General features: G+C 54.3%; 2 protein-coding genes across 2 annotated transcripts; both read left to right on the forward strand.

Annotated features, from left to right (window-relative positions):
• Window positions 1–2,973: 2,973 nt before the first annotated feature.
• ETH_00008110 (uncharacterized protein) lies at window positions 2,974–6,969 on the forward strand (the record flags this gene model as incomplete). The annotated part of the gene is made up of 1 exon (XM_013379290.1): window positions 2,974–6,969. The coding sequence occupies one exon, from the start codon at window positions 2,974–2,976 to the stop codon at window positions 6,967–6,969; it is 3,996 nt and encodes a 1,331-aa protein (XP_013234744.1).
• Window positions 6,970–9,395: 2,426 nt separating this feature from the next.
• ETH_00008115 (uncharacterized protein) lies at window positions 9,396–10,462 on the forward strand (the record flags this gene model as incomplete). Its single annotated transcript, XM_013379291.1, has 2 exons — window positions 9,396–10,022; window positions 10,175–10,462. The coding sequence occupies 2 exons, from the start codon at window positions 9,396–9,398 to the stop codon at window positions 10,460–10,462; spliced, it is 915 nt and encodes a 304-aa protein (XP_013234745.1).
• Between the last annotated feature and the right edge of the window lie 263 nt (window positions 10,463–10,725).

The raw sequence follows: 10,725 nt of genomic DNA on the forward strand, positions 1-10,725 counted from the left end.
ACTCGACGTGACCTATCCAGCGACTTCAAGATACGAGCCATCCGGCATGATCTAGTGTCAGAAAGCATGTCAGATGCACTATTTTTCGTGCTTTCACAGTTGCACTTAGCATTCAGTGGGTGAGGCATTATTTGCGGAATTTTTTGTGCCAGCAATATGGTGTGCCCCAACTCCGCAGTAATACATTGCTCAGTTGCTCCCAGCCGCTCACGGCCATTACTCTTTTTTGTGTTGTGGTTTTTGTTGAACTTGAAAAAGATATCAAACAAGCCTCTTATGCCCCAACCATGCCCCTCTAGTAGCACCTTACCACCTTGAAGCTGTCATCTAAGCAAGGCGAGCAAGTTCAGCCAGAAACTTGCTGCAGTGATGCTTCAACTTCGTGTGTGAGCCAAAACAGGCCAAAGCACCAGCACTGTCAACCTGCACTATCCCCCGCAGTAGACGTATCACGCATGTTTCTCAGCAACCGCCTTCCGTGCAGTTGCATGCAACTGGCCGGCAGGCTACTCACGACCCCCTGTGCTGCATCCCACGGATTTGCCACTACTCTGGAGGCTAGGTGCTGGCACAAGCGACAGCCCAACGGACTCTGCTCGACTGCAGCTGTCCGTTGCGCTGCTGCTGGCAGTCACCGGCCTCTCTCGAAGAGGAACGACAAGCTTCTCGAGGAGCAAAATGCTGTACTAACGGGGGTGTACATGGAAATCAGATTCCAGATCGCCAGTGTCTTAATAGCCTATAGCAGAGCTGGCGCTGTGGGAGCTGTCACAAGCCTAGCCTCCCAGCGCGCATGCAGATCCAGCCAGCAGATTAAGCAGTTGGAAGAAAAAGCCCTAATAAATGATAATAATGCTAACGGAAGATGTCCTATTAACAAGCCACCAGCGCCCGACGAGGCCATCTACACCTCCGAGCTTGGTGTCACTGGAGGCGCTGTCTTGCAGCCATCACAAGTTGTGCTGCAACCTCATGTGCATCAGTTTCGCAGCTCAATGGGCAGCTGTGAGCGCAGTTTTGGGTTTTGGCCTCTTTAAACCGCCTCTTCAAACTAGCTAATCGTAAGTTGCAGTTGACTTCATCTCTGAAGCATCACCATCTTAGGCGTTTTGCTCTCACAACAATTTTTATCCGTACGAAGTATCCCTTTGGCTATGAATTGCATGCAGCCGGTTTGTTGACACGCAGCCGTGGCGCTTGCTGAGTTTCCCCCAACCCCAAAGCTGATGGTGCATCCCGCAGCGCTGGTCGTCTCTCTACGCGTATGAAAAATTGAAAGGCTGTAACAGTTTGAGAGTCAGTGGGATACCAACTGGGTATTGGAAAATAGTAGAGAAGGCTGTATACTGGCGGTGGTTGCTGAGAAACATGCCGCTGATAGTGCTCTAGGGGGGACTACAAATGGACCTGAGCGCATTCAATAAAAAACTTTAATGCAGTTTCGTGAGGGAGTTTATTTTTATCGAGCTGTGTGGACAGGATCAGGGATTGGGGCTGTCATCGCCCCAGCAGCTGTACGCTGCGGGGTCCGGCCTTTGCAAGAGAGACCATTTCAATATACTCTCCCTTTAGAGCCCTCATCTATCGTACATCGATCCTTTCCAATAATCTAACGCTTTAAGTCGTTTTTTTTGTGTAGGAGAAAGTTTAGTAGAGAGTAGTAGATCCAGTCGGGCTCTATGCTAGTGCTGGTGCACTCGACCGTTCCAAGGTCCTCGATTCATCTGCTCACCATTTAAACACGGCTTTTTTGCTCGTCCTAATCTTGCTCAGAAGATAAGAGAAGAATTGGCTATGCATAAAAAGGAAACAGAATACAACCCCACGGCGGAACAAAGTCCCGTTTAAAGCTGCCGAGCCATTTTGGTGCTAGGTAAGATGCCTGATTTCCGTGTGCTATCTCTGCTAATCGATTCACGGAGCATTGATTCTGTAGAACATTACATCGTAGTTAATTAAAGCATGCACTCGGCGGCGAGTTGCTTCATATTTCTGATGACGTTTCGTGCTGTCAGCTCCTGTGGGTCCATACAGCCTCCCGGTTTTCAGAAATTACTATTCACGTCGCTCTGGTAGCCAAATTCGGGCAATTCAATTCGAAACATGAACAAAGACTGTAAAAACTTCCTTTAAAGCTTGTCTTGATGATTTTAAGCTTCTGAACTCATGCCTTTAACAAGGAGCGCACTCAAAACAGTGGCTGAAACAGAAAATCTGAGGTGAACAGCACTGCGTGTACCGTGCAACGAGTTTTCAACAGTCTGAGTTGATTTTGGGCCACGACAGAAGTACAGTTGTTAGGGACTTGACAACGCTTTATCTGGAGAAGGAATTTATGCGTATGTTTTCAATATTGGACGAGGCGAAGCACCATACAATTGCATAACAAACCCTCAAGCCAGTAATTAAACCCCAGGAATCGCAGCGAGCCCGGTGAGGTCCCTTATCGACACGCCGCCCTTTAAGACACCGTAAGCGATTTTTGTATTGAATGTAAATAAACATTTGTTTGTCTTTTAGCATTATAGTGGCTCTTGGGCGCCCAAGCAGCAACACCGAGTCCGCTGTGCGTTTCTTGCCTGTACGCGGTTATGTTTACCTGCAACGGACTGTATGTCGCCATCGCCTTTCTGCTTCCACGGGTTTTCACCTTTTAATCTGAGTAATACATCATTTGGACATTTTGCGTGGCGAATTTGGTGCTGTGGCGTCTGTCAGTGTTCCACGAAGTCGGCAACGGTTTCTGGAGACATAAATGATTCTCCGGCGACGAGAAGCCGCTGTGCCGTTGGTTTGGCTTTGAACTTGGGAAAACTTTGTTTCGGGCCCACCTCAAGCCCATGAATATATGTGCACAGCTTGGAGATGGAGTGAGCGAAGTGCTCTGGAGAAGCCCTTGCGCAGCTGCCCAACGAGTTCCCAGAAGAGCAATGCATGCGACTGTCTGCCACTGAGGATCTAAACCTACGGCCAATGAAGATCTCCGCAGCGACTCAAGTGCAGGAGGCCCAGCGCTCTTTCCCTGGGGCCGCCGATCACGAGGCAGAGTCGGGGGCTGCCACTAGGGCTGTTCCTCCCGGAGAAGCTTCGCTCAAGTTTCGGCGCTCGTTCAAGAGCTCCAAGTTTTTTCTGTCTTACGGGCCCTTCCTGGCAGTCACCCTGAGCAGCTTGGCCCTCACTTACGCGCTCTTGAGCTGTTTTTTTTCCCTACAAGCGAGCCCCAAGGCGTCAGTGCTTGGCAGATCGCTGGCGGGCGACCGGCGGCGCTCCTGTCACTGGGCTGTTGGCGGGGGAGAACGCGAAGAGGAAGACAGTGGCGTGTGGGCTGATCATGAGGGAGATCCGCATTCTGAGAGTCCCCAGAGACAGGAGGGCCGGGAGGAAAGGCCTGCGGAGGCGGGGCTGGGGGTGCTGCCCCACAGCAGCGCGGGATGGCCGAGGCCCGAGCCTTACCCCGCAGAGGAAGTGGAAGTTGCAGGCCCGAGCACAAGCTCGTACAATGAGGGGCCGTTGCAGCGCAGCTCGTGGCCGCAGAGGGCTTCAAGCAGCTCTTCTTCCAGTGCTGCTTCCCCGCACGGCGGGGCGCAGCAGCAGCACCGCGCAGCAGAAGCTGCTGCAGCCAAGGAGAGGCTCCGCCGCAAAAGCAACTGGCTGCACTTGAAGAGCTTCGTCTCCTTCGAAGGTTTGAATCTGGAGGAGGCCGAGAAGTTGATGTTCGGCCAGGCCGCCTTCAACGTTCACGAGCAGCAGGAGTCGGATGATGAGCGGAAGCTGGACTTGTGGAACGGGCGGAACATGCCGAGCGCGGAAAGAACCAAAGTCGTGAGTTTGTTCACTTGGATGAGAGAGTCTTCGAAGCTGTGCAGGAGTCTGATGAATGTCCTGAGCACGGACAGCATGCTGCAGCTGACGTGGGCGGTGCTGCGGATTCTGACGCTGGGCGTGGCCACGCTGGCGCTCATTCCCCGCGACCTCGACGTGGAAAGGACCTGCACGGGCCAAGAAATCATGGAGCTGGCGGACGCCGCAGTGGAGCGCTCCGAAGGCTGCAGAACCCACGGCTTTCTGGTGGGCCAAATTGCCGCAGTGCGCCGCGTCCTGCGGCTGGCCTGTTTGCCGCGGCCGCCCACGGAAGACCTGACCAACAGAAAGCGCAAGTACAAAATGCTGACGCTCCTGGCGACGATGAAGGCCGTGGCGAACTACGTGTCGTACATTTTGTTGGCGCTCGCCAAGTTCGCCACCGTGGCTTCCAGAGGCCGCCTCGAGCAGGTGGTGGCCCAGCAGGTCACCGTGCTCGAGGCTTTGTTGGCGGAGCACTCGGGCTACGTGGCCCGCGACCGAATTCTTCGCTACTGCATCGTGGACTCGCAGAAGCGCGAGGGCGCCTGGCTCGTCATTCCTCTCGAGCAGATCTCCCAGTCTTTCGAGCCCCTGCCTTCCGACGGGGCTTTGATTGCCATGCTCAACAGCGCCGTCTGCAAGGCTGGGGGCCTCCCGAACTTGCCCGAAATCACCGTGGGCCGTCTGGGCTTCAGCGGCGACCGTCTCCGGCACCCCGGCCTCAACCCTGTGCTTCCGGGCTCCGCCGACTTCTACTCTCAGGGCGCCGCTGCGCTGCAGCAGCAGCAGCTGCTGCTGCCTCCCACCATGCCCGTCTGCTCCGCCGTCCAGGAGGCCCCTTCTCTGCAGGAGGGGCTGCCCTACGCTGCTCCGCAACCCCCCAGTTCCCACCTGCTCCAGCAGCAGCAGCTGCTGCAGAAGCAGCAGCAGCTCCAGCAGCTCCAGCAGCTCCAGCAGCTCCAGCAGCTCCAGCAGCTCCAGCAGCAGCAGCTCCACCAGCTCCAGGACCTCCAGCACCAGCAGCAGCTGAAGCAGCTGCAGCAGCAGCTGCAGCAGCTGGAGGAGCAGGAGCAGCTCCGGCAGATGCAGCAGTTCCAGCAGATGCTTCCGGGCCAGCAGCCCAAAACACGGCTGCAGCGGCACTTCCTGGAACTCCAGGCCCTGCAGGTGCAGCCAACTTCGCAGCCGTTTATACAAATTCCAGGTTCACACCCGCTTATCCAGCAGCAGCAGCAGCAGCAGCGAGTTTCTCAGAAATTTTTCCAGCAGCAGCAGCTGCAGCCGACTCTGCAGCAACCTTCCCTGCAGCAGCAGCAGCTAACTCTCCAACAGCATTCCCTGCAGCTGCAGCAGCCAACTTTCCAGCAACCTTCCCTGCAGCTGCAGCAGCCAACTATGCAGTCAACATCCCTGCAGCTGCAGCAGTCAACTCTCCAGCAACCTCCCTTGCAGCTGCAGCAGTCAACTTTGCAACAGTCTTCCCTGCAGCTGCAGCAGCCAGCTCTGCATCAATCTTCCCTGCAGCTGCAGCAGCCAGCTATGCAGCCAGCTTCCCTGCAGCTGCAGCAGCCGACTATGCAGTCAACTTCCCTGCAGCTGCAGCAGCCAACTATGCAGCCACCTTCACTGCAGTTGCAGCAGCCAACTGTGCAGCAGCCTTCCCTGCAGCTGCAGCACCCAACTCTGCAGCAACCTGCCCTGCAGCAGCAGCAGCAACGGGGAACTACGCAGCCCGTTTTCCAGCAACAGGTAGGGGCACCGATTCCGCAACATGTTGTCCTCCAAAAACAACAAACAGGTCCGCAACAGTTTTTGCAGCAGCAGCAGCAACAGCCAGTTATGCAGCAGCTTTTGCAGCAGCAGCAGCAACAGGCAGTTACGCAGCAGCTTTTGCAGCAGCAGCAGCAGCATCAACGGTCACTTACGCAGCAATTTTTGCAGCAGCAGCAACAAGAGCCATCAATTCCGCAACAGCTCTTGCAGGAGCAGCAGCAGCTTTTGCAGCAGCAGCAGCAGCAGTCTTCTGGGCATCTTGCACACCAGCAACAGCAGCACCAGGAGGGAGTTCCGCATCATCTGCCACAACACTTGCAGCAGCAATATGCTTCACAGGGGCTTTCCCGGCAGCAAATACTTTCGCAGCAATCTTTGCAGCAGCAGCAGCAACAGTCAGCTTTGCAGCACATTCCCGAGGAGCAGCAGCGGTTGCCTTCTCATGCTTTTCTCCAGCAGCCGCAGCAGCAATCAGCTCCGCAACAGTTTCCCGAGCAGCGGATGTGGCAAACAGTTACGCAGCACTTTCCCCAACAGCAACAGCAGCCGCAGGAGCAGCAGCAGCTGCCTTCGCAGTTCCCGCAGCAGCAACTGTGGCATGCAGATCCGCACCAGTTTCCCCAGCAGCAGCAGCAGGGTGCTTCACAGGGCATAGCCCAGAAGACGCAGCTAGCAGCGCCAGACTACTTGCAAGAACCCCAGCAGCAAGCCCTGCTGCAGGCTTTCCCGCAGAAGCCGTCATCAATGGGTTTGCCCGGCATGTCCTCAGCTAGCCTTCTGGCCCCCGCGGCCGGCGAGCCAAGTCTCGCAGACCCGCATCCAGCTGTCCAGCTGGGGCCCCCAGCCGCAGCTGCGCTGGGGGCCCCAGCCGCAGCAGCCGCACTGGGGGGCCCAGCCGCAGCAGCAGCACTGGGGGCCCCAGCCGCAGCAGCAGCACTGGGGGCCCCAGCCTCAGCGGCGCTGGGGCCCCCAGGGCTGCTGGCGCCGGGCCGGCCGCAACGGCCAAGTCCCGCGGCTTCAGGTTCGCAAGCGCAGCTGCTTGAAGGCACTTCAGGAGTTTCAGGCGCAGTGCCGATTGCCTATGGCCACTTCGCCTCTTCGGATCCTTCGATGCCACCAGTGGGCACTCGGTTCGCTGCAGGGCCTAGCCAGGGGTTTCCGGTGTTTCCCTTCGACATGGAAGGCCAATACTCTGGCTTTCCAGGATTTCATTTCCCAATAGGAGAGCCTGGAATGAGGGCTTACGAGCTCTTTGAGGACGGCAGTGGACAGCCGCCGTGGCTGTTGCCCCCCTTGGGGTCTACGCGCCCGCCTGAGTGGCCCGGCCAGCCAAATAAGCACAAACGGCTTTAGGGCGGATTTCATTGAGGCTCTTCAGCTGGATGCCACATTTAGCAGTCGAGGTGCAGCCCTCGATGTCAAATCAAGAAGGCAGCGGAGCAGGCGCCTGCGGCACACTCGTAACGTGCGGAAGCACGCTTTTTGCACTTATTAGAGTAGGCTCTATAGCGAGCTTTTGCTTTACAGGACTTCACTTCGTGGGTGCATTTGCTAGTATCTGGACCAGGGTTCGCAGCAGCCACCCGAATCACACGCTTTTTACGTGGTTTCCCCGTCATGTTTCATCCACTTTCTGGCCAGCTACCCGGAATGGTCCGGTTCGTTGATGTGAACACTCTTTCTGGATGGATTCCACCCGACTCGAGCTGCTGCACAGGGTGATCCATCGTGTCTTTCAGGAAACTGAGGCATGGGTTCTGAAGAGGAGCATGTGGGTGCTTTTTGGGGTGTTCGCTTTGCAGCTTTTGGGCTGTTTCGCCAGGCGAAGCTGCTGTGCTTTTATGATCACCCGTGATGACTTGTTTCTTCCTGAGAACACTTGTTTTTTCCGAAGCAAACAGGAATATCTGCGCACAGAAGCTATGGCAGTTCCGTGAAGATTGAGGCTCTCACTGGGTTTCCTTGGAAATACAATTTCGCGTGTGTCCTAAAGCAAGGCCTTGAATCTAGCGTTGTGCGGCATGCCAAGAGCTGCGAGATCTAGAGGAATCAAGGCCGAAAGCCTTGCCTCACTTACCGGAATTGAGAAATTCAGAGGGGAAACACTACATTGCTTCACAATGCCTGTGTGTGAAGGACTTATGTGGGACATTTACTTGGAAAGTGGGCAAGTGCTTCCCCTCTTGTACCAGCCGCAACCTACGGCAACTTGCATATTTCGGCACCAGTGCTCTTGATGAGGTGCAGTAATCTTTTTCTGCCATGGGGCGGCTCGGCCATCACTCCCGTGATCTTTTAGTGGTCGCCTATTGGTTTTGTCCAACTTGTTTTGTCTTCTCCGCATTGGGACGCGGAGTACCGTCTGAGAGACTCGCTTTTCATCAAGCCTGAAATCTTGCACACACTAGCTTTATCGAGTTGTGTAAACTAGCTAAGACTGCGGAGGAGGCATATTCAAGATGCCGCTTGCAGTGAAATTACAATAAGGAAGGAAGAGTTGGCCTGACTAGTTGGCAGTTAGAGTGAATGGCACTTCAAGCGGGCATAGCCAGGCTGTGTAGGCCAGAGATCGGGTATAAAGCTTTTGGAGGTACTATCAGAAGAGAACGTGGCGATGGCACGAATTAGCCTTTTAATTTTTCGAGTGCGAGTATAGCTCTAGCTGAGTGCTTCTCTGTCGGGAGCCAGAGACATGGAAGTGGAAGCATTACTGCTTTCGCCGCCATCCAAAGTCCTTCGGCGCTTGCTGGTCCTTCACAATTATGCGGGGGGAACTATCGCTCGTGCTGGACGCTGCAGCTCCTCTATTGACTTTAGTGTATTAACTAAGTATTGTGCCTTATACGAAGTTACTGTCGTCTTTGGTAGCTGTAGAGGCCTGCAGTGGACAGTAGGCTGCTCAGGGCTGTGCGGGAGCCGCTGTCTCGCGGTGATAATACAAATGCATTCCTTCTTTACTCTAAAAAAAGTGTTTTTACTTAACTGTTTATTTACGAAGGAAGTTAAATTTGCACGTAGTTAACCGCAGCAGCGCAGAGCGTCATCCAGCTGGCGTACCGAATGCCGTTCAATCTCCGCAGCAGCCAGACCGGCGCCGAACCGATTCATGAAATCTGGCAGATCTGAGTAGTTCCCTAAGAAAATGTTGCCAAAATAAATGCAGTACATCTAAATGTCTGTATAAGTAAGGCATTTAGTGGATGAGAACCCGAGTTGCGGCGGACAACCCGCCAGCTGTGACTGTAGCTTGCGGCAGTGGCCTCGGCCCTGGTCAGTTGACTTGGTTGTGTGGCTGCCTCAACAAAAGGTCCCAAAAGTACCTTTTGTTTCCACCATACTTGAATATTCAAAGATAAACTTGCGTGGAAGACTAGCTGAGAGCTCGTTTTATATTGAACATACAAGAGGGACGTTTGACTGGCCCTCTTCCCATGAGCCCCACTTCAGACAGAGACGGCTGACTGCGGACAGCCTGGAGCTTGCAGGCCTGAAAAGGCCACAGTCGAAGTCCTCTTGAATTCCTTTGATTGGCGAGGCTCTTTAGATTCTGTTATTTTCTCTGCCACGGGTCCGTCTGTGCAGTGCCTGGGTTTCGGGGCCTCCGCACCTCGAAGATATTGATCGACTTCGCGGCTTCTGGAGAAACCTGAGACGGTTTTACTCATTTATGAATAGCCTGTAGGGACTGAAGTATTGAAAAGGGCACAACCTGGGTCAAAGAAGCTGCCTTCTGAGTGGTTCTCAGGCGTCTGGTGCATTGGCTGCCCTCCTCTGCCAAGATGCAGAGCTACAGGCCAGTGAACGCACTGTCTATGTGCGCAGCAGTGTTGGCGCTAAGTGGCGGAGAAACCCACGGGTTTATGGTGGGAAGAAGAGCATCTTATCAAGGCTCTCAGCCCATGGAGATGACGCGCAAAGAAGCAGTTTCCCAAGCAACCTCTCTGTCGCCGTACGACGCAGACGAAGGCAGCATGCAGCTGCAGCCTCCGATCTTCGACAGTCAGGAAAGCTCCTTCGTGGAGGCTTCTGGAGACGAAGACAGCGACGACAGCGACGATGACGACGACGAGAAAGACGAAGACAAAGGAAAAGGAAAAGAAGAGAAAAAAGAAGAAGAAAAAGCCGAAGCCCACGGAGGCGGCCACCCCCCAGGAGGCCACCCCAAACCCGAAGGCGCAGGCAAGGGCAAGGAGGAGGCGGGCAAAGGAGAGGGAGGAGAAGCCCATGAACACGAGAAGGAGGGAGGCGGGGCGAAGGGCCACAAAGAGAAGAAAGGGGGAGAAGAAGAAGGGAAAAAAGAAAAGAAAAGGGGGCTGCAACATCCACATTCCGAAAACCTCCTCACCAGCCCTGAAGAGCAGTCCAAGTTCATAAGAACTTCCTTCGAAAAGGCAACTTCCCAAAGCGTAAGCTTTACCTGCACACGGAATGCCCTCTAGCTTTGCTGATCTTTGCTGCCAAAGACCTACATTAATCTGTATTAGGCATTTTAACAGTACTTTATATCGTTTTATTGACTTTTTATTCTCTGTTTTCCCCATTTTGGCTTGCGTTTCAGTACAAGGCGATGAAGAAACTTGTGAAGGTGATGGACTTCCTGAACGGGGTGGTTGCCCTTTTGAACCAAATTATTCAACTAGCGCCCCCCAGCGCGCCCTTCTCCGACACAGTCATGTTAGAGTCTGGGGGGAAGAAGTTGTCGCTGAGGGCTCTTCTCGATGAAGCCACAGGAGTGCGCAACAGTGTAGACAATCTTTTCACAACTTTGCTGTCGGCGAAGCACTTCATCATCGGCAGCATCAACCGCGCCATTCCCGCCCGGCCAGTGGCTCCTCCAGGCAAATGATAAACCCTCGAAAGTGCCCAATAAGTTGAACTCCAAAGAATTAGAGCAGGCGGCCCGGCGGCGCCGCCGCGTAGATGAACTCTCCCCTTCTGCAAATTCAAGAAGCAGGCGCCGGCTTGGCGCCTGCTTCTTGAATTTGCAGAGGAAAATTTTTTTTCATGTATCGAACATTGAATTCCAAGTTGAACTTCAACTGCCAGCATAAGTCGGGGACAAAGGAAACAGCGCATTTCGCATTTCAACTTCACCGCGACAGTCCATTT

This window comes from Eimeria tenella, genomic scaffold (assembly GCF_000499545.2).
Source record: "Eimeria tenella Houghton genomic scaffold, Eth_scaff195, whole genome shotgun sequence".
Classification (NCBI taxonomy): Eukaryota; Apicomplexa; class Conoidasida; order Eucoccidiorida; family Eimeriidae; genus Eimeria; species Eimeria tenella.